The following is a 25,453-nucleotide window of genomic DNA, read 5'->3' as shown; positions in this document are numbered from 1 at the left end:
AAGATCAGTGCAGGTAATGTTGTTTTTTTTTAATTTCACTAATCTGTTTCTCTGTCAGATGCCAATTTGTTGACTGCATAACCTCTATAGCGGGTCGCATTATGCTCCGTGAAAAGCTTCCCCGCTCGCTTTTATTATCTCACAGAGTTACCAAGTGGTGGGGGGCACCAGGAGCCAAGGTGGGGGTCCTGGACGCCGCGTTAGAGTTTTATTTCGGATGTTTTTTCAGTTGCAAAACAGATTACGGTCCAGGTTGCAACACAAAGGGCCGTCAATGCACCACTTCCTACAGCCATCCAGAGGTGAATGGGACGCAGGACGGGGTCCACTCCGGGACACTCGAGCGCAGGTGCGAGGTGCATAACAGTCGAGCCATAAAACACGGAGGGGAGGGGGAGGGGAGAGGAGGGGGGCGCACTACCTGTTCTCCTTAACCTGAAGTCGGCGAAATATTAAAAGCCCAATTCGAAACATTTCTATTTGATTGAAGATTTCAGGGTGGGCGCTGCTGGGAGCTCGGCGTGTGCGGGGGTTCGTGCGTCAGGCGCAGAAAAGGCGCAGGTTTAAAAGTGGCCCGGGATATTTTCTGACCAGCTTTACGGCGACACGAGTAACGAGGGGGAGAGCACGTGGGACGTCCTGCGTGGAACAGTTGCTCCTCGGCCACCAGTGATGGGTTTCACTTATACTGTATACTAACGGACTTGGTGGTGGAGGGGAATCAACAGCGCGTTCTGCGTCCTTCGGGCTGCGGTAAAACGCAGGCTGCGCCGTGTTCTAACTTCACTCCCCTCCGTGAAGACAGCGGAGGAAACGGATCAGCTTTTCCAGTGCACTTCGAAAAGTGTAACGTGTCTGCGAGCGCGAGGAAGGTGTGCGTCTGCGACGCCAGGACTGACCTCAGGGCCAACCTCTGCTGGTGACATCATCCCTCCTCGCGGCTCGTCGCCTCCGCTTGGAGTCCCATCAAGGTCCGCGTCTCCCGCTGCGACCGAAGGCGATGCCTCGACACCATTCATTCTCACGCAGGCACTCGGGACCCACGCGCGCACACTCGCACCGCTCGCCCGGGCAACTTGGACAACTTTTCTGAGAAGCACCAGCGCGCGACGATGACAGAAGAAAGCCGAGGCAAGCGACGGAAACAAGCCAATCCGCGGAGAAACCGAGGTAAGAAACGTGCGGCGCGGGGAACTTTTATTAAGTTGCTGAATGACGCTCCCACGCAAGGTTCGCTGATTTCTGGTGGTTCTGGCGGAACAATTTTACTATTACATCGTTTCGTAATGCATCATCAATAAGGCGCAGGAGATTTTGAGCACATCCAGAGCCTCCGTGTTGCGTTGCATTGGTGTTAATTAAAGCGTAGAGATGATTGAGATCACCAACAGTTAAAAAGAACCAACGCGGTCTAATTTCTGTAGGGAATTTAAATAGAAAGAGTCAAATGGAGATCACGTTCACACCAGCGCGTTTTCTTGTTCGTTTGCGTTGGTTTTGTTCCCGTGATGTTCCAGGATCATTTGTATCGTTTGTGTCCTGCGTATTTCACATCCTATGTTACAAGTTCCATCAACTTGCATTAACTGCACTACAAGTAACAAGACGAAGACTTTTTCAAAGATTTGTTTTCAAAGAAGTTTTGTGCAGCCTTCAAAAGTGCAAGTACTGCTTGTGTTAAATAAACAAACCTTTTACTTGCAGTTACGCTGCTACAGTACAGCAAAGTGTAAATACACATAATCGTTTAAATCTGAAATGCTATCAATCACCTTATCAAGAATTTGTGGAACGTGTCAGTTGGCCTTAAAGCTGCAGATGATGTCAGTTTATCAGTTTGTGCTTCCTAAAACACTGCTGAGAGGAGCGTGTTGTCGACATGCTGAATGCGGGGACTTTGTTGAGACTCGGCTCACATGCACGAAGCAGCTCCTCGTTGTCATGTGTGCTGATCTGAGGTAACAAAGTGGATATGCAAACATTTGCTCGTCTGTGTTTACGTTAAAATCAGATGTAGCTCCTTCGCCGACCGCAAACGTGCAACGTCCTCCAACAAATCCTGACTAAGTGCTACGGGGACGCGTGCAAGCCTGGCTCTCTGATCGCTGCCCTAATGCATGACACCGGACCATGTAACAAACCTGAACACTATCTCAAAAAGTGAGAAAAATTAACCATAGCTGCTTACTAATTACATCATTATCGCATTGCTGGCTTTATTGATAAAGTCCATGAGTCATTGCAAACCCAGCGAGATGCTCTTCTGTGCAGCTCCTGACACGCAGCCGCCACGGCCTGTGTCTAGTTCCACTGTTTCTTAGTTTGCTGTTAGTGTTTCCTCATTTATTCACAGCGGTGCGGAGCCCGGTGTCACCGGGGTGACAGCCGCTCCGGCCTCCTGGCAGAAGCCAGCGTTTGTGTGAGCACGCGCACACTTTCACCCTTGACGGTCACGTCGCAGTTTGGCGACCGTCCGCGCGGCAGTTCGCGGATCAACAGCATCACGCGGCTGTGAAAGCGATCGGGGGGACGAACACTCACCGACGCGGTCCTGTCACTTTACAGACCTCGGTTCCTTTAATTCAGAAAAGACAGGCCTGGCCTTTCTAGGAAGTTTCACCAGCTTTTAGTGGTGTCTGCACTACTGACAGTCAGATCCAGAGAAGTGTTTTAAATATTGTACATTAAGTATCAAGTCATGACTTATCTTAAAAGTACAGTATTCATCAAGCAGACTAGTTCTGCATTTGTCTTTTGGTTGATTTCTCAACTGTTGGTGAAGGTTCCATATGTGAGAGGGTGGCATGCTTATGTGCCACACATGCGTAAAGGGTGTGTGTGTGTGTGTGTGTGTGTGTGTGTGTGTGTGTGTGTGTGGCTGACGCGCACGTCCGCGTATCGGAGCATTAAACGCCCGCGCTACAGGATTCGGAATGTGCTCGTCTGGAGGCGGCGGCGCGAGTGGGGAGCTGAAGATCCTTGATAAAACCAAATGAATTTGGCAGGACCGCCTCATAAGACAGCGATTCGAGGATCTCTTCCAAACCAGAAGAAAGAGGCAAACACACAGGCGGACTTTTCTTCTCCCTCCAAGGCGCCTATTGATTATTTCTCTGTCTCCCCCAATAAAACTGTCAATGTTCACCAATATCAAGCAACGTGAGGAAATTACCGCTCTCCATTCCTTGTAGATTGGAAACAGTCCTCAGATCGTGGAGGGTAGCGCGCGTTTAAAATGATGACCCGCGTTACCGGCTGCGAGCGAAGAGCTTTAGGTTTTAATGACTGTGAATTAATTAGTCGAGCAGTGAAAGCAGACAGTTTAACACCTCCCAGCCAGGCAGCGAAACGCACTCCGCTCTGACTTATAGGGTCATTTGACACTTTAATGCCTTTTACATTATACATACAGACGTACTCAGATTAGGAAGGGACGAGCAGACTCTCGAGAACATGGTGACCCATAATTATCGTTAACCATTAAAATGAAAACTTTGTCTTTGTACAAGGCTTTTCATGAAACAGTAGCGTAACAGGTTCCTCGGTACCTACAGTCCACTGTCAGAAGACACTGCTGATAGTCAGAAGCCTGTGACTGTAGTCGATGGGCTTTCCTCTGCCCTCAGCCTCACTGGGCATCTGTGCCAGAATGACATCCCCACGTTCAAACCCCACTCTGACTGCGTTTTATGAGCACAGCCACAACATATTTATACCCGTTGCCTTGTGTTTTGTGTTTGGTTACGCCGCGAAAAACCTTCGCTCTGTTGTCGAGTTGATGTTCCCTTTTTAAAGAGCGAGCTTTCGCTCTCTGTTTCCCTCAATCCCTCGTTCTCATTTTTCTTCTTTTTTCGAGTGCCAATTTATTTAAACTCCTTTCCCCTTTTCTTCTTTCCCCTTCATTGATTTCCAAACCCCAGTCTTTGTATGCAGCTGGGGCCCAGCTGTGTGTCTGTGACTGTGCATGTGTGTGCTTACATGTATGCCTATGTGTTTGTGTGGGTTTTTCTGGCACGGTGCTGCCACAGCGAGCACAGCACACTGTACACAAAGGAGTAGAGCAGAGAGAGAGGAAGAAAGAGAGAGAGAGAGAATAGGGGGAGCGCATGGAATGAGAAAGACCGATGCGCCCGTACTGTACGGACTGGAGGGGCCGGGCCTTTTTGACGAGGCTTACTTTAACAGCAGATGTATCGCCGCTCGGGGATGAGGGGTGGGGAGGGCGAGACAGCAATGAAGAGCCCAGGCACCACAGTTTATTACCAGGACTCTTCAAGGGACGCAGCTCAGGCGTCAGAACCAGCGGGTGGGAGGGACACAGAGGAGGGGGAAAGGAGAGGAGGGCGACGGAGGTGGGGAACTGATGGGGTTGACAGGGCTGGAGACGGCAAAAAACACGAGATGGAGGAGGGGGGGGGTGGAGATAGAGGAGACGGGACGGGCGACAGATTGCGGGATAATCTAAGTGTTTCCTCATTTGTTTTCCAACGTTCCCATAGTTCCAAGTGTCGCAGATCGCTCCCACACTAGCTGTGTGTGTGTTTAACGCCAGATCTCCACGGCAGTAATGGGGAATCCCTTGATTGAGTCCCTCTGGTATTTTTCACATGTTTATTCAATTATTCATGCGCTGCGATGTCTCTGATGCCGCCGAGGCAGTTTCGTGTCTCACTGTACGTTCCCGCTGTGTGGCTGCCACACAGTTGAGCCACTGGGGGAGGAATCACTGGGAAAGCTTCGCGGGGGCTCTCGGTGGATTCATTCGCGCACGCGGGGTTTGAGCCACGCTAGCTCCAGTAAACGACGATTCAGCCGTTTCTCTGGTCTCTAGTCCTTTGCGTGTTCGTATGATGGGTTCGTCAATTATTTTTTATCAGGGGCTGAATTGTTCCAAGAAACAAGAAGAACGCGATCACATGACTTCAACAGAACTTTAGAGCCCAGTGCATGTTTGACGATCACACTATACAATAACACTAATAGCCACAGTGTTTGAGGTGTGTGAACATGTGTGCATGCATGTATCTAGGTGCCTGTACTGTACTTTTCACACACTTAACACTAACTGTATTTTTGTGGCTTCTCACTTGACTATATGCGTTTTTATTTTTACGTCAAAGGCGTTTTATCTAATTCTAAATAAAGGTTTGCGTACCGTACTACTACACTGAAGTTGCATTTTATACATTTTGCTGCATTTTGATTCCGTTCATATTGTCATTGCTTTGTCACCATGAAGGCTCTTTGTGGATTCTCCCTTTGTGCGGACAGCTTGAGTCCTCTGACTCTGATGGGCCGCACATGTTTGACAGAAGAGGTTAAAGCTATCCAGATATGCGAGTCCCTTGCACACAGTTTACAGATATGTGCCGTTTTATCACACCTCAAATTAAATTTGGAAAGCCTGCTTCAGCTGTCATGTATTACAAGGCCCAGATGGGTGGCAGGACGAGAGCGAGCGAGCGAGCTTGCAGAGACAGCTTGGCGTCCTCACTTAGCTGCCCGGAAGTGTCGATATCACAGGTCACCAATTTGAAAGCGGAGCGTTTTGACACATGGCGCATGCTAGCAGCAGATAGGAGGGAAGTGGCCTTTGTTTAGGATCCATCTTGATCACCTATAGGGCTTGAAAGCCTCACACCTGCCAGGCCGAGAGCAGCAGCGTTTGTGGTTTCAGTTTGACACGTTTAGTTTCACCTAAATTGCTTTTCATCCTCCTGGTGGTTCCATCTTCACTTAGATCAAGTCAAATTTCCTATTATTTGTGATGTATTCAAGCCAGACTCTCTGCCCTGGCTAAATTATAGTAATTTCTGGAAAGTCAGTTGCTGGTAAAATACCTTTAACAGATATAAAATGATCCTTAGTAATGTTTGGTCCAGAATCCAAAGTTACTCTGTTTACAGTGAAATACAGTAAAAGAAACAAGATTCTCACTCTGGAGAAGTAGGAATGTTTGGCATTTTGCTAATGATTTCAGTTCTGAACCAGATGGTAACATCTGTTTTGGGGCAATGTAGCATCCAAAACACATGACAACAAAGGTACAATGCAACATTGCCACAAAGGGGACACATTTCTTTGGTTTGCTGTTCACCACTCCCCACATTGGCCTAATGGCCAAATGCTAATAATAAAAGGGATAGCACCAAGACGTAGTGGCATCGTGTCAACACTCTATTGTATATAATCTCACTGTATAAATCATCAAATCACCAGGACTATGAAAATGACCTGATCTGCACTTCTGCTGTCAACTCTATTTGAGAACAAACAAATCCAGTTGAGAGAAAAGTGAAACTTGGAGAGGTATTAAGGAAAGCATCAGAGAGGTTAGTCAGCCAGCTCCTCTGCTGCCTGTACCTGTGATCACCTGGTACCACCTCCGTCTGATCTGTCCACACACAAGCATGATATACAAGCACAAAGTTACCTGCGAAGGAGTGAACACATTCCATACGCTCAACTGCCTCTAGGTCCACCTGCAGCGGTCAAGGCTTTAGCTCTTAAATTCTACACGCGTCCCACACTTATCTCACTCCCCATTACACACTCCAAACTCTGTATTTTGCAGGGAGTTTTTGTATTTTAGCACATTTTCACTTTGTTCCAGACACGCTGCATTGCCTCTGCAGATGTTAGGAATGTTTTCAGTGGTAGTAAATTACTACAGTGATTAACACTCATCCATTCAGCGCACAGTGAAAATTACTATAGTTACTAACAGGTTCCTCCTAATAATACTGGTTTTTGGAAAGTAATGAAAAAAGTTTTGTTATATGACTATAGATATTGTATGATATTATAGGTCTTGTCAAGACAACAATGTTTTTGCTAGCGCAGCGCAACATTGGATCTTGCAAATTCATTATCAACTCAGGTATAAAAAAAATATATATATATCGGAAGTATTTTGTGCAAGAAAGGAAGCAGCATCAGTATGAATCTGCGTAACAATCTGCGAGATAGTCGTATCTCATCTTTTTAAAGAACTTCTCATGGTGTCTGACAGGTTGTCGTGTTTCTGTCAGTATTGCAAAACTACAAAACCAGAGAAGGTTTAAAATAGTAAATATCTGGTAATGTTCTTTTTGTGCTTCTCCTTTCGTCTGCGTGGTTGCGTTTGGTCCGTCCGAGGATCAGTGCTGCTATTAGTCTATATTGTGCATATTTGCAGCATTGCACAGGGGAAGTAAGTCAAAAGGCAGCCTGGCAGATTATCAGAGGGAGGATAACGTCATATAATTGATAGAAGGAATAGGTGTGCAGACCTCCTCACGCTCGACATGTTAAACTCAGTTTTAATGTACTGTCACATCTTTTCCTGTATCTCCTATGATTCTTATGACTTTGATCATTCATCTACATAGACTTATCTCTTCTCTCCTCTGACCGTACTCTAGCACCTCTCGTCCCTTTCACTCGTTTTCCATTTCATTTTTTCCTTCTGTTCGTTCCCCCTCCTCCTTTTATCTATCCATCCTCTGCTCCTCCCAGCCCAGGCTCCTCCAGTCCTGTACGGACTTCATCATGTACCCCCCCTACACTGTCTAACCTCCTCGAGTGCCTCCCCTGTCCCACTGACACCACACGCTGTTCCCATCCCCCGAAAAACCACTTCAAAAAGCCAGCGCCATCAAAGCCCACAGCCAGTCAGCCAGGCAGTCAGCCAGCCAGCCAGCAAGGCAGCCAGTCCGCCAGTCCGCCAGCCTTCTGCTTCGACTTAAAATTACTGTCGTCCCAGTCGCGAGGCTGCTTTCCTCTTCTGATACACATCAAAGATCCTCTTAAAATCCCAGAGTTTGCATTTTAAACCTTTCTCTTTGTCGAGTGTTTTTTTATATATACATATTATTTCGCTGGTTGAGGTTGACTCTCCCTCTCTCCGCCTTTCTTCTCTAACATGGGCCAGGTCAGCAATGACATGCAAACAGTCTCTTGTGTGGTTCTGCTGCCTTTGCATTGTTCTCCGTAACTTTAATTAGTTTCCTTTTCAAGGCGTTGGTTTGGCTTCACATGCACAGCGCGCGCGCACACACACACACACACAAAGTAAATCAAGCTGAAACTAACAAACAGATGTGTGTAAATTCATATGCAACATGACTCATACATCTTCCCTAATCAGAACGGCATAACTGAAGACAACTAGTTTAACAGCGTGCGAGCGCTAAACAGGCAGAAACTGTGATGAAAGAAATAAGAGTTACTTAATGCATGTGGGGAAAGACAGGGAGAAAGACACGAAGGAGAAAAATAAACTCAATGATACATAGGAAGGTCATCTTTTCAGTGTTTCAAAGCTTGTGGTCTCTCCACATGTTATGGTGTGTCATCATCTCTCAGCTTGTACTGTGCATACAGGCCAGATGATGGCGCCCTGCCTTTATGTTAACCAAGCGGAGAGTCACTGGCGCTTCAGCAGGCCAAGTCTTTCAGAACCAACATTCATCACTGAGACTAATAATTTATAATATTAATAAAGATACATCTTGTAGTTTTCCACTGTACTAAGTGAACCCAGCAGCAGTGGATGATGCTCTCTCGTTAGTTGTTCCTTATTGCCAACTTGACAGCCTTGCTCGTCAGTTGTTTTTTTACTCGTGGTTGAAAACAGCGCAGGTTTTTAATTTGGCATTTGCAGTAGCTGTAAGGCTTTAAATTGACACAACTTTAAGTGTAGTGAATACCTCCACAGGGTTTACTCTGATCTTTTATATGTGGCTTCTACAGGAGTTGCCTATCTTGTGTTTTAAATTTGTTTGGAGTGGTTAGATTAGAAGACATTTGCCTTTAATGCAGTTAATTGTTTCTCCCTTTTTTTTGAGAACACCAGAAAACACCTCTACCAGATCCTATGTACAGATGTTTGAAGTAGACAAAGTCAGTGGGATACCAGGCATATTTGCTTCACCCTCAAAGCAAATCTCTTTTAGTGAGTAACTCAAAGTTGCAGCTCAAGTTGGACTAACCAAATCCCACATTGTATAGCTGTTAAACACAAAGAGAAGTTTTATTTAGCATGCACCCCTATTAAACAACTTCAAGACCTTTGTGCTCCGTCAGAGAATGTTTTAATATTCAAAAGGAGCCACTATTGTGCGGTTTCTTGCGCCAGCGTACAAAATAAAGAGCCACATCAGAAAGCTGGAACAGTCCTTGAGCATTTTCATGTGTAAAGAAAAAAAGAGGGAAAACAAATTTGGAGGGGGAGACAGGAGTATTTATAGAGTGGTGTGAGAGTCTTTGCAATGACAGGAGGCTAATGAAGTGAAGTTTGGCTTTTGATTCACAGTGCGGTGAGTGCGTGGGTCCCTCTGTGACCGTTACTGCATTCCAGCACCGATCCCTCGCTACACGGAAACCAGCACGGGCCACAGGAGGAGGAGGACCAACTCGAAATAGCGTGTTCCTCTAACCGAGCTAACCTTTCTCACCAACATCAGTGCTGCTTCCAGCGCTGCAGATGCACACGGGGCACGATGGCACTGACACTCAGCTCGAACATGTACCCGCACGAAGTTGATGCGCAAAAGCTATGCTGTACTGCACTGCATTAGGGTGTACAGGTATGAGGACTGTCAGAAACAAACAGGAATAATTCATTTATGTATTTTAAACACAAGCAAAAGCTAAAGGGTTTCCTAGAAAGCACCTAAAAGTCACTGACTGATGTGGAAACATATTGGATATGACTATAATTAGATAAATATAAATAGATAATATTGATCCATTGACTCCTACACCCCTGGGGTGATGTTAGCTATAGTATTTCATAGCTAGATCATATCGCACAGAACAAGCAATACAAACTACAGATTACAATCTCTACTCACCACTGTCCCTCTGCTTGTACCGCTTCACCCTCCCCTCCGCTGTCTCGCGACTGCCACACTCACTTGGCCCTCTTCTGAAACGACATCGTCATCGTTGATCGTCATCTTTGCCAAACATGTCAGTTTCAATGTCCTGCAGCGACAAGTGGCATTCATGATTGACCCTTTTTCCTCCCTGTACATGTTTCCCGCAATGGGAAGATTGTTCATCATCATCTTCTGGGTCAACATCTGTCAAATTACAGGACATATTTTAAGGAAACCATTTTAGTATAATTCTGCATAATTCCCACAACGTACCTTCAAGAATAGCATTTTTCCACATCATCATATTTACCCCACTGATAGCAGATCATTCTGACCTGGAGCCTTTTGGCTGTGCCTCACCTTAAAACTAAATTATTATCACAGAATAATTGAATAAAGTTCAAAAGGTTTTTTTTTACCATGTTTTTTTTAAACTCTTATATCTACTTCTTTTAACAGTTAATAAATGTCAGAGTTACTGCTGGTTTTGTTAGCAGATGTACTTTCTACGTATACGTGTTTTGACAGACTCTCGCGCTAATGTTCGTTTGTAGCTGGCTGTGCGTTAGCCAGCTAGCTTGCTAAGGTTGCTCCATTTGACAGCTAGCTTAATACAACGTACCCAGAGATGCGGCGCGATGTTTGGCGGGAGCACATACGGAAATTTTTTATCAACCCATTAACTTTTAAACCCTTTCACAACTTAAACAGACTCACCTGTGGAGACGAGCGTTAACTTTACGACAGACAGCTGACTTTACGGCAGATCTGTTTTGTTTTTGCTCCTCTGGACCATCTCTGTCTCCTAAAGGCAAGGAAATCGTGACCAAACAGAACAGAAAGTACCAGAAGTAAAACAACAAAACAAAACAACAACAACAAAAAAAAACTAATAACATATCTTGTGCCGGTCCCTGGGTCTGCACAGCAGTTAAGTCACTTTGTTACTGTTGGGTGACTCATGGTAAATGACTCAAATAGCACAACTGAACATGTCACAGGAGGGAAATCCAGAGTGATGCAGTCAGTGTGTCTTATTTAACTTTGTCCTGTGGGTCAGTGCAAATAGAATTTTGCTTAGTGTTGCAGGTCAGAGCCTACAAATCATCTGTCTTTAATCAAATGTGTGAATGTTACAGAAGATATATTTAATCATTTTTGTAAATGTCTGAACAGTAACATATTTATCTCTTCTTTAGAAAGTCTCACTGGTATGTAGTTCATTTAGGGTGTGCTGTTTCTCTTTCAGGTAAACAAAGTTAATCCAAAAACCAGTATCAGGCCACATGTCTTTGCTTTGAAGGTAAAGGCTTGTGTCTAACAAGGTGAACTTCTTTGTGAAAAATGTCGCTGTGGTGGTCGACAGGACAGGTAAACATGGTGGCAAACATGCAGGCAGCAGCACACAGGAAACCTCCAAAGGAAGAGCACACAACCACAAAGGCTCTCTGCACACCTCTTCACTCACACCTTGCCTCGTTTCTGCAAAGAGTAAAACTGATTGCTGTGTTTTTTTTTGTTTTTTTTGCAGACAAATTAATGAATATGTTCAGTAAACAGCCAAGAGTCACAGTTCGAACCAGACAAGGGAGTTGCCTCATTGTTTCTGTGGTTTTCAGGTGTGAAATGTCCCTTTTAATTGAAACAATGACAACACAGAGCAGCATAAGCTCCAGTTAAGTAATAGGTAAAACAAAATAACTAATTTTGGGTGTGTTTTTAAACATAAACTCTTTGGTAACTCAGTATGTAAATGTAGACTTTATTACAACACACTGACATATGAAGTTAACATCATGTACTGCTATGTACTGTACGCAACACAAATTTCTCTTATATCTAAGTTTGACTCACCATTATCTAAGAATACACAAGTTTGGTGGGAAGTGGGACTGAAATACACACGTACCCTCTGAGTGTGTTTCTGCCTCACACTTCTTCTCGTACTGTACTTTTAAATGAGTCACGGTTCTATTACCACTGCACCAGCACCTTTGCATTACGCTTACCAGCAGAGGCCCTGAAGTATTCGGGACGTTTTTTTTTTTTTTTTTTCTTGTCGCGTTGGTTCCCATTACTCATCTTTCTATTATCATATCATGTGGTAGCGAAAGCGTGCTGAACAAAGGCATTTGATGGAAGACGCAATTAATAAATACATTGTGCTGTAATCATTTTTATCAAGTGAATGTTCACGGGCTACATTGTGTTCAGAGAACTGCAAATATTTGCAGGTCGCAAAAGTGAAGTGCAAATAAGGGTAGGAGGAGACATATCAGATGTAAAAAAAAGACTTTGTCTGTACTGATGAGATAAGGACTGTAGCAGACACCGTTGTTACCCTCTGGCGTCTATCATGACGTAGATCAGCTTGACCAGCTCCGTACACACTGTACAGTAAGTTACCCCTTAAAGCTGTTTGCTGTATTTGCTTGGGCTTCGTAGCCGCTGGTTTACTCTCTTGGTTTTGTTTGTGTGTGTGTGTGTGTGTGTGTGTGTTTTTTTCTTTTCATGAGACTAGGTTTCCACTAAGCACATGTGGTTCACTGCATGGTGCAGTGATGTGACATGTTGATACAGACTAACAGATACGCAGATGCTAATCGATTTTCTATTCGGAGCCGCCAGAGCCGACGAGCGCAACACCGTTACAGTCAGTAATAAAGTATTGGGACCACGCTGTGATTCACCCGGACATGTCTCATATGTGAATAATGAAACTAACGCTGGAGCAAAGTTATACTCAGAGTGCAACGAGTTGACAAATCAACTGTGTGAGCGGCATTAGTGAACGGCTCAGTGGCTCTGAAGCTAATGAACAGCCGAAGGGGATTCTGTCGTCGGGTCACGAGGGTCCTAATTGAACCGACGCTTCAGAGACCGCAGTGTACAAAGGCGGAGTAGTTTCACTGCAGCGTGTGCTGTCTGTGTAAAGATCACTCTTTAGTCCGGCTGTCTGTGCCTTAATCAATACGGGGAAATGATCGTGCTGTTTATTTCTGGGGCTGATTGCTGTGTGTGTCCTGGAGCCTCTCAGAGCAGATGTCGCTGCCAATTCTGCGGCGGCGGTGGTTCAAATACTCTGACAGGGTGGCGTCTCCTAATAAGCGGGGCATCTGAAGACGCAGCGGCGTGAACTTGAACTTTTTAATCTGCATTTCAGACCCACACACACTCACACACACACACACACACACCCACACACACACACACAGTTGTCGTGCTACATTTCATGACGCTACAGCTCTCATCAGAACGATTATTTTGCCCAGAACACGCTGGTTTTGTGTGTGTGTGTGTGTGTGTGTGTGTGTGTGTGTGTGTGTGTGTGTGTGTGTGTGTGTGTGTGTGTGTGTGTGTGTGTGTGTGTGTGTGTGTGTGTGTGTGTGTGTGTGTGTGAGAGAGAGCTTGTGTTTTTAGGGAATTTCCGCCTGTAGCATGTTTTCACACTGCGACATTAGTCGGAGGATTTGCGTGATGGACTGTTTCACACTGTTGCTCTCTGTCTTTCTGTCTCTTTCTACTAATCCCTCACTCCCTCCTCTCTCCTACCGGCTTCCTTCGCCCTCACTTTTCCTGTCTGTCTGTCTGTCTGTCTGTCTGTCTGCTCTGCTCTCCGTGCAGTTTACGTTGGGTGCTGTATTCTTATCTCTGCACTCGGGTTTCATTCTTGTCCCCTGTCTCTAACAAACACGCCACAGCGCTGAACAGCCAACGCGCTGCAACAACGCAAAATCACAAACTGCACCACACATCATATTTCAGCATCTTCCTCTACCTCCGCAATAATATGACCTTTACCGTCCCCATCACACTGTCACAGTTTCATTCTCATTTACTCTCACCAGCAGCGTTTGCAGGGTTTTGGGCTCACTGCCAACTGCCATGAAGCCTCTGTAATTGTAATTGAACTAAAACTTCGCTGTGTGACTCATATCAATGTGTTTGTGGTTATTTTCACCATCATTAGGCAAGAATGTTTGCGCTTCCTCTTCTCCGGCCGCAAGAATGCAATAAAAGTGCAGCAAAACATCACATTACCACCATTCCTATTGGTTAACATTCAATTTAGGGTATTTAATCCTCAATTTGCTGTCAGCGTTCACGATATAATGTGTACGGCGTTGGAGTACATTTAAAATAAAAGTGCACTCCCAGGAAAATTAGTTGTCTGTAAAGTAAATCAAACTCCCCTCAGTTCTCGCTGCCAAGATGCTTCCTGTGGGCTGGATGTGTCTTTTACTTCTCATTATGTTTCGTATTTATTGCATGTGCAGTACCGCAAGTAGATCAAACACAGCTAGTATGTGACACCAGCGTGCTTTTTTTTCCTTCTTACCTCTCAGAGCTGTTGGGGCAGAACAATTCAAACAAGAGCAGGCCAAGGTGCCAAAGTCAAAAAAAAAAACCCTGAAAGAGAGAGAGGCTGAGTTGCTGCTAAGATGAAGGAGATCAGGTGGGAGGTGTTTGTTCTTGGTTGCGGTCCTCCCCTGAGTCATTGTACGAATGTCATGCAGCAGGTATGAATAGGAGAGCTCTCTGTGAGATTTTTTTAAATTACATGTTTGATTTTGGCAAGAAATTTAAAGAAGGGGTGATAGTTGTCGCCATGGTTGCTCTGCAGATGAAAATGGATCTACTTCGTCTCTGAACTGCTCTCATAGGTACTGTAAAATCAGAATACACACATCTTCCTGTGTCTGGTTTGTGTTTAGTGTGCGCGCATCCCTCATGGGGTATTTATTTATTGTGTTTAGGCTTTAGTGACATGTGTAAAGCTATTACAGGTTCACCAGCGCCGTGTGATGAAAACACGATTGCATACAATTAAACCTGACGAGCAGATGATTTCAAAATAAGAGATAAACAGATAAAGCGAGTTTCGGTATAAAAGAGATGGATCGGCAGCTTTTTAATTATGCGTCAGAGCGCTGAGTTGAGCTGGAGCTTTACGTGTTCCTGACAGTTTTACCACCTACATTCTGCACAGGGTGAAATGCACCAGATGTTGCTGTAATGTGACATGTGCCCCACATGCTCATGTCATATTTCACTTAACTTAATGCAACTTAAAACCAAAGGGTTTAAAGTCTCTGGTTAAAAGTAAATACTGAGATTTGGTTTTAGTTCCTATTTTCATTATTGGCTTTTATTTACTGTGTACAAACAATGAAGACAAGTGTGTTGCACCAAAACCTATTTATTATCTTGTTGTATGTTATTGTTGTATGTTATTGTTGTATTGTGTGTGTATTGTTGTATTATATTATTGTTACATCCCTGTTATGTTTTCATGAAACATTCGTGAACATTCAGCTGAAGAGTAACAGTGACTCTGCAGTAAACTGGGCCTGACTTCGCTTATTATTGTTTGAAACCAAAAGGAACAAACAAGATAATGTCTACGCAAGTGATGCTCAGCATGTTGCTGTACAGTGCGTGGCCTCTGTGATGTAAATAGTCTGAACCAAGCAGCACTGGAACTGTCTCTGTGTTGCTGTGAAACAGGGCTAAAAATGTGGTTTGATTTTTAATGTCGTTTTGCAAAAAAAACCATGATATGTCACAAAAGTGCATGATTATGAATTCACCCAGGTGTTTTCCATGATCTGTCTGTCACAGGACAAGTACCAGAGCTCTGTGAATGAAACCAGAACAACCGTAGGTCATCATTTCATATGTTCAGTTTCTAGACGGATGGAGCTTCCAGAAATACAGCGATGCGACTTGTGCGCTCCTCACTCGTGTCCTCGGCTAAACCGAGCGCACGTCTCTCTGGCACGCGGGCTGTCAGAGTTTCAGATGTTCGGTGTCGGGGAGCGGGAGAGACGAGGCAGATTAAAATAGAGCTGCGGCGTTTGATCTGAACACACTGTTGTTGTCAAACCATCAGCAACGATCCCCAGAAGACAAGCGTGAAAGACGCTGTCGAGCGTGATGCAGCACAGTTCGGTTAGCACTTTGGATATGAGTCACATTCTTCCCTCGCACTCCACAGTGCATGCACATCAGCAGTCTACTGTGCGGTGCCGTGTGTTATTTCTCGTCTGGCTTCCAAAACATTTTGTGCACGACGCGTCGCTGCGACGCGACTCCGCACCTTGACAAGCGAAAAACGCCGCCCAGGGTTCCGGCGCTCAAAGGCCTCGCCGGCCCGGTCCAAAGTGTAAACTCAAACTCCAAGTCGAAGGATGCGGTGGCCGTCCAAACACATAAATCAACGGGTCCAGTAATAAAAGGCGTCCTGGCGCCGTGCCACCTGACAGCACGCGGTCATGGGAGAGAAAATTAGAGCCAATTTGAAGCTAATCTGCACCAGACGCGCCTGGTTGCAGGCCCGGCGGGGCGCCCCATCGGGCCGGGACGCTCCTGCAGAGCTAACAGGTCCACAGCAGCTAGACCTTCGCCGCTACCTGCTGTCATTTCATGACATGCTTCACCCCCCGCGACGTGAGCAAGCGTTTCCTCCTCATGTTAGCAGAGCGGCGCTCCATGAAGCACCATGGCCTCGGGTGAATCACAATTTCTGCATGCGTTTTTTTTTACAAGGGTGTAAAGGAGCCGGGGCAGGATACACAGCTTGATGATACAAACAGATACACGTGTAGGTGTTAGGCTTTGAGATAAGTGAATAATAGTCATTAGAGGAATGTGTAAATTGTACGCACAACTGTTTTAGATGTGTGTTTGTGATAGCGGGCCACCCCCTCTGCATCACTGGGCCCCTTTTTGTTCTTTCAGTAACAGATTGAGTGTGTTGTGTGCTCGCGTCCCTTAGATGTAAAGTTGACGAGGTACATTTCCTAAAGTGTCTCTGCCAGTTTACAATCGCAGGCTTTTGCCGCTGAGCTGCGGGCGGAACTGGCAGATGAGCCGAAATGCTCATCAATTATTGTGTCCAACAGGCACAGAGGGTGTAGCTGGAGCGGCGTCAACAGAAATGAAACGCTTTCATGAATGACTTAGTGCTGTTTTGACAGTTAAATGAATAAACAGTGTTTGTATTTTGTGACATGTAATGAGCTGTGAAACTTTACTTTTACTCTGATCTGACAAAGAGACACACATCAGGGCCAGGGAGGAACGTTTATTTCCACCTAATAAGAAGCATGGCCGTGTTATATTGCGATCCACATCAAATACGCATCCGTACAGTTATTTTTTCAAAAAACCCAAAAAGAAAAATTGACCTTCTGTGTTTTAAAACGGGCCCTCGCGCTCGCATGGATAACGGCTTCGCTTTCTCCGACGATAGAATTCAAAGACACTGGCACGGAGTCCGTTTGCGTCCTTAAATGTTCATTACTTGGTTGTGATTAGATATTACCAATCAGTGAGCCCAACACAGAGCGTCCTCAAGAAAAGGGCTTGGAAACAAAAGCCCAGGGCCAGATCCCAGGCATGTGTTTGTGATTGTCATGGATTGTGTTTGCCATGGGAAAAAGCAAAGCATCTCTGCAGTCGTGCTGCAGTCGGGCACCGAGGCTTTTTCTCTGCATCCCTGTCATTTTGTCGCGTACCGTACAAATAAAAGCAATAAATGGACGAAAGCTTTTTTCAATTAAAAAAAACGCACATGCAATTAAAATAATAATGGAAAAGTGATTAAGTTTTCTTTTAAAACTGCTTTATAAGAACAAACAAACTGAATTTTATTGCACTGGCGCTTGATCAGTTAAACCTTTTGGAGACTGGATTTTATATTTTAGTCATGATCTTAATTAAATACATTGTTTTATATTTATACATTTTATATATAAATCTGTTTTAATACCTATCTTTTGTTAAACACGGTTGTGTTTAACAAAACTCATTCCCTGTTCTCCTAACATAAAACTAAAAATAATAAATAAATAATAAACACTATCAAACTTCATAATTTTGACACATTGCTAAAAAATGTCCTGCAGCTGAAACCTTTGTTTGAAAGTTTGTACTTTGAGTAGCGATCACGTCTGTTTGTAATGATAATAATTAATAATTCACTGTACCGATAACAAACACGCTGAACAACTACAGAAGAAACAACAAATGGCATCAGTGTTTTACATGTTTTAGATTGTAGGATGGGACCCAGAATCTACGAATCATTGTAGAATTTCTGGTTTTGGTTTTCCCTGATTGGTTTCAGTTCCTGGCGTATTATTTGAAATAATGTAGCATTGTCTCCGGTTTCTACTTCTAATCTACAGTGCAAATGATTGGATGCCATCTGAAGTGATAAGAAACACATGTTTGTATGTCATGTTTGAAAAATAAATAAATATTTGGAGGCCACAGCATAATAATTGGCATTTCATTTATTGTAAATTAAAAGCATGTGTTTGTGCTTTTTTTGTAAAAATTCTATGTAGTGTTGCAAAATCAGATTTTCCTAATGAGAGTACTGTAAGTTTGATTCACAGCATTTTAATATGACTCTCCAGTGCGTCTGGTCCACCTCAAACTGTTCTGCTTCTCCTCTCGCTCGCAGTGGATTCTGAGCAAGTGACGTCACTGGGATCTGACGGAGAGGATGAGGTGGGCCTGTGGTGCCTGGAGCCACAGGACTGCCAGGAGAGCCTGGACAAGAGGAGCCTGACTCCCAGCGAGGGCACGGAGGAGCCCGGCAGCCCCGCCGGACCCACGCGGCCGCACTGCCTCAGCCCCGGCGCCAGGAGCTACTGGGCGCAGGTGGAGCCGGACGGCGAGGCGGGCGACGCCGCCGCCAGCCTTTCCACCGCCAACAGGGAAGGAGAGCAGGAACCACTGACAATGTCCTGTAAGTAAAAAAAAACAAACAAAAAACTGGAAACCTTTTGCTGTTTCTCTAAACGCCTTTTCATTTCTGTAGAATGTGGGGCAGGTCGGGGAAGCAGCAGAATGTACTGTACGCTGCATGGGTGCTGCGTGTAAACAAGTTTACAGTGTTTTTTCTGATGCAACGCACCTCCAGCCTCTCGATGCCTCTCAAAGCCCTCTAGATACACCTTCATATCAGCTCCTTGCGAAACCAGGCCTTCCCTGCAAGCCGCTCTGCCCCCCCCCCCTTCTCTTTGAAAAGGCAGTCTTCTGAAAGCATGACAAAAGAACTCATCCCACACAATGTCACAATATTTCCATGCATCAAAGAGGTGACGTTACGGTACTGAAATCAGCGCTGCGCGACGCGAGGCTTTCCCTTTTATTTAGGGGAGATCAAAGGCTCGCGCGGCTCGCCTACCAACAATCACTTAGCTCTCTCGCCCCGTGTGATTCGGGCCGGGCCCGATGAAGGCAAAGCGGAGCTTTTACAACGCTCAACCGCACAGGCTCTTCCCTCCACCACATAAAAACACAGTTTAAAATATGCCAACATCTGCAAACATTTGAAAAATCTTCCTCCGCGCCGCTGAGAGCAGGGCTCGCTGGGCCCAGAAAGGAGGCGGCCACTCGTCAAGCAGTTTAGTCCTCGCGCTCTGTCACGACACGAAAATGCGCCGGCTCAAAAGAAGCTTTAAAAAACTACTTTCATTTCTGGTTCCTTTAGTCTCATGTTTTAGCCGATCTAGTCCTATTGGCTTCACTTTGACTGTGTCACTCAAACCTTTTTGATTTTGTTTTGTGCAGCCTATTTAGTCATAATGAAAGGTGCTTCTATGCACCTAAAAGGCTGTTGACATTTTACTCAGTGCTGTAAAAACAGCTGAGGATGCATCATCTGCTGCTTAACCACTGGTGGAATATAGCAGGCTTTTATTTCTCTTCATCTCAGTTCCTCTACATCTTTGTCTCTGTTCCTAAGATAAAAACTCGGACTCCCAGAATGCCTTGCATGACCTGGCCCAGTATGAGTTTCTGGCCCAGCTGAGGAACCATAATGGGATGGCAGCCGCCTACTACCAGGGCGGCCGGCACGACGAGCTGCCCCCCGCCGTCTGGTCTCCTGGAGCTCAGCACCACTCGCCTGAGGGGGCAGGTGGGTCACGGCGGCACCGACCCGTCACAGCAGCGGTGCTGGAGTCAGGTCCAACGTGCTAACGTCATTCTTTTTAAAAGGAACACAGGTTTATCACGTAGCAACCATTAAATATTCAGCGCAAAGGTCATCAGATTCACAGAAACACTTAACCAGCAAATGCTAATAGTCTTACCGTAAATGATCGTATCATAGCTTTTAGACGATAGATTAGCTCAGCTAATATCTGCATAAATAAATGTGTAAAACGCCGCCTCTCGCTGAACTCCCACTGCAGGTCGGCCTCCGCAGGCGTGCCCGTTCTGCCACAGGATGTACCAGCGGGGAGCCTCGTTGCGGGACCACATCAAGTACTGTCAGGAGAGGGAGGGGGGCCACATGGTGTGTCCCCACTGTGGCTACACTGCCACCCATAGGGCGCAGATGGAGCGGCACCTGGCCGTGCACAGCCAGCTGCAGGACAAGGTGAGCGCCGCGCCGGTGTGTACAGCCAAGGTTCACAGCGCCAGTATGAAAAGCAGTGACCGGCTTCTGCCTCCCTAGAGCTCCATCATGTTGGATCAAGGCCTGGAGAACAGGAAGTTCAAGTGCCTGCAGTGTGGGAAAGCCTTCAAATACAAACACCACCTCAAAGAGCATCTCCGCATCCACAGCGGTGAGGCAAAATAACATCAAACGCTTGAAGTCACCCATCAATTTGCTATTGTTTCCACTCCGTCACCAGCCCTCACTCATCATGTCAGCTACGTGGTATGAAATTATACCCGCTCTGCTGTGTTGACGGAAACCGAGTTCAAATAATTCATGACAAGACAATAGAATTATGAAGAATGAGAAAAGATCACACCCACACAGAGGGTATTTTCAACCTACTCGTGGCATCGTTTGACTAATGTCTCCTTCGTGTGTTTCATGCTGTAGGTGAGAAACCTTATGAGTGCTCCAACTGCAAGAAGCGATTCTCGCATTCTGGCTCCTACAGCTCCCATTTGAGCAGCAAAAAGTGCCTCAGTGGTGGAGGAGGTGGAGGCGCGAACGCGGCGGGTCCCTTCAACGGCCACAGCCACAGCTCCTACCACCACTCGCTGGTGACGTCTCCCTCCGCAGGCGGAGGGAGAGGCGGTGGCGACAAGCGTTCCCCCGTCACCCCGCAGAACCAGGACAATGCCAGGTCTCTGGGCCTGGCACCAGAAGATCAGCAGGACCCCAGCCAGAACCCCCCAGCGTTCCCTAAAGCCTCTGATGTGGCCCAGCTGTGGGACCCACTCACAGAGCTCTCACTCAGAGCAAGTATCCCAAAGTCCAGCACCGTGCTGCCTTACCCCTACGCCGGGTCCATGCTGGAGCACATGCTCCATCAGATGCTCCACAGGGAGGCGAAGAGGGACGAGGAGGGCGGCGCTGGAGCCGAGGGGAAGAGGGGGATCCAAAACGGAGGGGAAGGTGACATCAGGACGTCGCCGGGCACGGGGTCGGTGGAGGAGGAGCGGGGGGCGCCGTGTCGCTGGTGCTGCCAGCTCTTCCCCAGCGTCGCGGTGCTTCTGCAGCACGAGCGCTACCACTGCAAGATGAACCGCGAGGCGGCGGAGTTGCCCGACGCGCTTCACAGCAAGAGCCGCCTCTCGCCGCCCAGATTCCTTCCCGCCTCGGCCTTTCAGGACAACAGTAAAGCGGCCGGACTGAGCAACGGCTCCTCGGGGAACCGGTCGCCGCTGCAGAAGCCCAGCTGGCACGCGCTGCCGCAGCAGCTCCTGGTCGCCGTGAACTCCCCGCCACGCGCCCGCCACGAGGCGCGGGCCGCGCCGGCGCGCTGGTCCGGCCAGGAGAAGGGGAGCCCGGGCCAGAACCTCAAACCCTCCTCGGACCTGGCGTCGCCTCGAGCCAGGAAGCGAGTTTACGCCTCGGCGCTCGGCTCTCCCGCGCGCCCCGACCTCGCCGGCTGTCCCCCTGAACTGGGCTCGCCTCAGAACCAGGCCGACGGCCTCTGGTCGGCCCAGGACGAACCTCTGGACCTCTCCCTGCCGAAGCGCCTCTCGGACCAAGAGGGGAGGAACCAGACCCTCAACGGCGGTTCGAGCAAAGGCGAGAGGAGGGAGTTTGGAACTCAGCAGCTGAGGAGACAGAGTCCAACTTCCAACCTGGCCCTTCACCAGCACCCAGTCTACAGCAGGGCCAAGGCTCCGGTGTTTCCAGGCTCCTTATACAACGGCTTCCCTTTCTTCACTCAGCCGGGTTTAGGACTTCCAGGGCATGACGGCGTCGCACCGGTTTCTTTCAGCCAGCCGGGCAACGGCCCTGGGTTTCTGCCTCCCATCGCTTACATGATGGAGGCGGATGCAGAGGCCGCACTGAAAAAGCTGCACCAGGACAGACAGGCGCTCATGGTGAGCGCGGCTTCCCTTTGTAGCGTTTGCAGCGTAAACTCATTTATTCTGACAGTGAATGCAATTAAAACACGCCGTAACGCCGCGTCTCCGTTCCCAGGGTGAAGTGTTCAGCCGAGGAGCCCTGGACTACCTCTGTCTGATGGATGAGGGGCTGGAGGGGGACGGAGGGCCGGGCAGGAAGAGGCTGAAGAAGACAGACGAGGGGCTGTACGCGTGTGATATCTGTGAAAAAACCTTCCAGAAGAGCAGCTCTCTGCTCCGGCATAAATACGAGCACACAGGTCTGTAGCACCTCCGCAACAACACCTTCGATACGTGCCACTTCCTGTATCTCATGAATGACCACATGTTGTTCATCAAAACCTGTGAACAGGACCGCGTAGGTACAATAAATATGAAGCAACACACTCAGACAATGCTGTGCTTTGTTTAGTCTTATAAACCGCAATTAAACCGTATTTTTAGAGAAATAATTTCTCAGTCTTTTCTCGCAGGTAAACGTCCGCACGAGTGCAAAATCTGCAACAAAGCCTTCAAGCACAAGCATCATCTGATCGAGCACAGCCGGCTGCACTCTGGAGAGAAACCCTACCAATGTGACAAATGCGGCAAGCGCTTCTCTCACTCCGGCTCCTACTCGCAGCACATGAACCACCGCTACGCGTACTGCAGCAAGGACCAGGACCCCGACCAGGACCACGACGACATGCCCTTCGCCCCCAGACCCGGCAGCAGCCTCGGGCGCCGCATCTCCGACGAGACCCGTCTGTCCACGGACGAGACGCAGACGCCGCACTCCTTCCTCAGCGACTCCAGTCTGGACGGAGCTGCAGACGCCCTCAAGGAGGAGGACGAGGACGGTCGGGCGCGCGGTGAGGAGGTCCAGGAACCGCCGGAGCACAGATACCAGCACGAGAGGAACGGTAGCGACGGGAGGAGCCACGCTGGCGGCGCAGAGAGTCGCACGTGGGACGCCGACGAGCAGAGTGGAGAGTCGAACAAATGTGAACCAAGCCTGGACATAACAGACCTACCCAGAATTAAAACTTAGAGCAAATCACAGGGCGGAGATTGTAAATATTAGGACTTCCATTCAACACACACACACACACACACACACACACACACACACACACACACACACACACACACACACACACACACACACACACACAAACAGCCCGAATTTTTTTACTTGTTTTAAATGCACACAAAAGCCTTAAAGTGGATGAAGCCATACCAACAAAAACATATGTGACTTTCATTTACCAATACGTTTTATCATCAAGAATTTATCATGCACAACTGTCTCGATGCACCCATAGGGTGGTATCTTGCCATAGAAAGTTAGCAGTTGTCACACATGCACCTGCAAAGCCTTATGTCTTTGCACAAACCATAAAAGCGGAGGCTTTTGGGTTTTTTTCCATCCAGCGTCCAGATGATTTCTCTGAATGTGTTCACGTGCAGACGTGCACACGCACAGAGCTGAGTGGATGATGACGCATCACGCGTGGATGCAACGCGCCGTCAGGGCCTCGGGCAGAGACGCACCCGCCTTCACAGAACCACGCTTCCTTTATTTATTCCTCTTAATAAGCGCACAGCGTGTGTGTGTGTAAAACATCCTGTGGCGCAACAAGGTTTTACCTCTATTATATTATATTATTAATATTTAGCAATAACTGATACAACACATGCAGCTATTATGTCGTCCTGGAGCCAGGAAGCGCTCGAGAGCTTAGGACGTATTCATGCTGTGAAATCACAAGGTGCAACCAGCTCTTCTTCAGGCAGACGATGGTGCTTGACCTCTGACCCACAACTCCTAGTGTTAAAGAGAGGACCCGCTTTTTATTATGAGACCGCGGACTGCACCTTTTCCTTCGTAGGCCTTGCTAAAGGACAGTCATCCCTGTTTGGGAGCTTTAAAGGAGCCAGTAGGCCTCTGTTTTTCCCTCAACGGGGAGCAAATAAAAGGGTCGAGGCTCAGGACGCGCGCCTCAGCTCGCGACTTCCTCTTTCTGGCTGCGACGCAGTGGACGTGAAAAGGGCCTGAGAGGCGGCGCCTCGCGCGGCGGAGCCTTGGCGCGCGAGATAAGACGGCGGTGCACGAGGTGTGACTGGGCCTGTGGCGCTCATGCATACCCTGCGCCACAGGCACTTCTTGTTCGCGGCGTGGGCGCGTGTGTGGGTGTGTGTGGGTGTGTGTGTGTATGTGTGAGTGCGTTTATCGCCGCAGATATGCACATGTGACACGTCAACCACCGCCGCGGCCTCACGCAGTTCCTCACCTGCCACTCTTGCACACTTTCCTCCATATTACGTGTCTGTCCGTGCAACTTTTTGTATTACTTTTTTATATGGATGTTCTTTTTTTCCTGCATGTTTGTGGATATTTGTAATAAAATTGTAAATAGTTTGTGACCAGAATTTTGCCGTTCGTTGATTTTCTCGGTGACTAATACTTTTCAAGGGTTTGTGCGACTGAACTTAAAGGTTGGACTTAAACCACAGCTTCACGGGCTGAATTGGAACCCTAATATTTGCAAGCTACTTTGGAAACACATGATTTTAGAGCAAATCAGACTCCTATGGAGTAAATCCATGGGTGAAATAGATCAGAATGCTATTTTCTACAGTGTGTAAACACACACCACTGCTGGCATATGACAGATCTGAGGCTGTGGCCGAGGCCCCCAAGTTTCCCATCGCTGTGAACACTTCCCATCACCGCGCATGATCTGCAAACTGCATTGTTACGCTGACTCGCTGTGGCTGCCATTTGCATGATGATTCATCGGAGGCGGCTGCTCTGTGCCTGCGAAGCGGCGCGAGGGGCAGGGGCTCCGCGGCGCTGCTGATGCATAACGGCAGGTCAGCTAACCGTAACACGCACCAAGCTAAGGTGACGCTACTGTACGTCTCTGTCTTTGAGTGATGTGACATTTAAGGGAGACCACAGCAGCATCAGTATCAGCATCGCTTGCAACATGCTGCGGGTCACATCCATGAGCGACGAGCGCTGTTAGGTTTCGATTCCCTGTAACAGCAGTGTCAAAGAGCAAGTAGGCCAAACAACAGGCGCACTGGACCTGCTTAACATTATGCATCCATCCCTCACTCACCTTTTGTTTTACGTCCTCTGGCCTCCTCAGCTCAGCATATTGCGTACACAGAGTGTGTTCTTTGTTAGCATTAGCATTGGGCAACGCGAGGGCAGGTACAGCACATCATGAAAACACCTGGATGAATAACAGGGCACC

General features: G+C 47.3%; 1 protein-coding gene and 1 long non-coding RNA gene across 4 annotated transcripts in view; one reads left to right on the top strand and one right to left on the bottom strand.

The window, feature by feature from the left end:
• LOC114855651 (uncharacterized) overlaps nucleotides 1-10,719 on the bottom strand; it is a 34,256-nt gene extending 23,537 nt beyond the window's left edge. Inside the window, exons 1-2 of one of the 3 annotated variants that reach the window (XR_008694765.1) lie at nucleotides 10,581-10,719; nucleotides 9,837-9,969 (exon numbers count right to left, since the gene is read on the bottom strand). This is a non-coding gene — a long non-coding RNA (uncharacterized LOC114855651). The other 2 variants (XR_003785955.3, XR_003785956.3) reach the window with 2 other exon arrangements.
• On the top strand, nucleotides 511-24,620 carry LOC114855649 (zinc finger E-box-binding homeobox 2-like). Its single transcript, XM_029150981.3, has 8 exons — nucleotides 511-1,170; nucleotides 18,337-18,624; nucleotides 19,627-19,800; nucleotides 20,078-20,265; nucleotides 20,344-20,455; nucleotides 20,722-22,184; nucleotides 22,285-22,468; nucleotides 22,682-24,620. The coding sequence occupies exons 1-8, from the start codon at nucleotides 1,113-1,115 to the stop codon at nucleotides 23,236-23,238; spliced, it is 3,024 nt and encodes a 1,007-aa protein (XP_029006814.1). The 5' UTR covers nucleotides 511-1,112; the 3' UTR covers nucleotides 23,239-24,620.
• Nucleotides 24,621-25,453: the final 833 nt, after the last annotated feature.

The sequence above is a fragment of the Betta splendens genome, chromosome 5 (genome assembly GCF_900634795.4).
Source record: "Betta splendens chromosome 5, fBetSpl5.4, whole genome shotgun sequence".
Taxonomy (NCBI): domain Eukaryota; kingdom Metazoa; phylum Chordata; class Actinopteri; order Anabantiformes; family Osphronemidae; genus Betta; species Betta splendens.
This window is presented reverse-complemented; position numbering and strand designations above follow the sequence as displayed.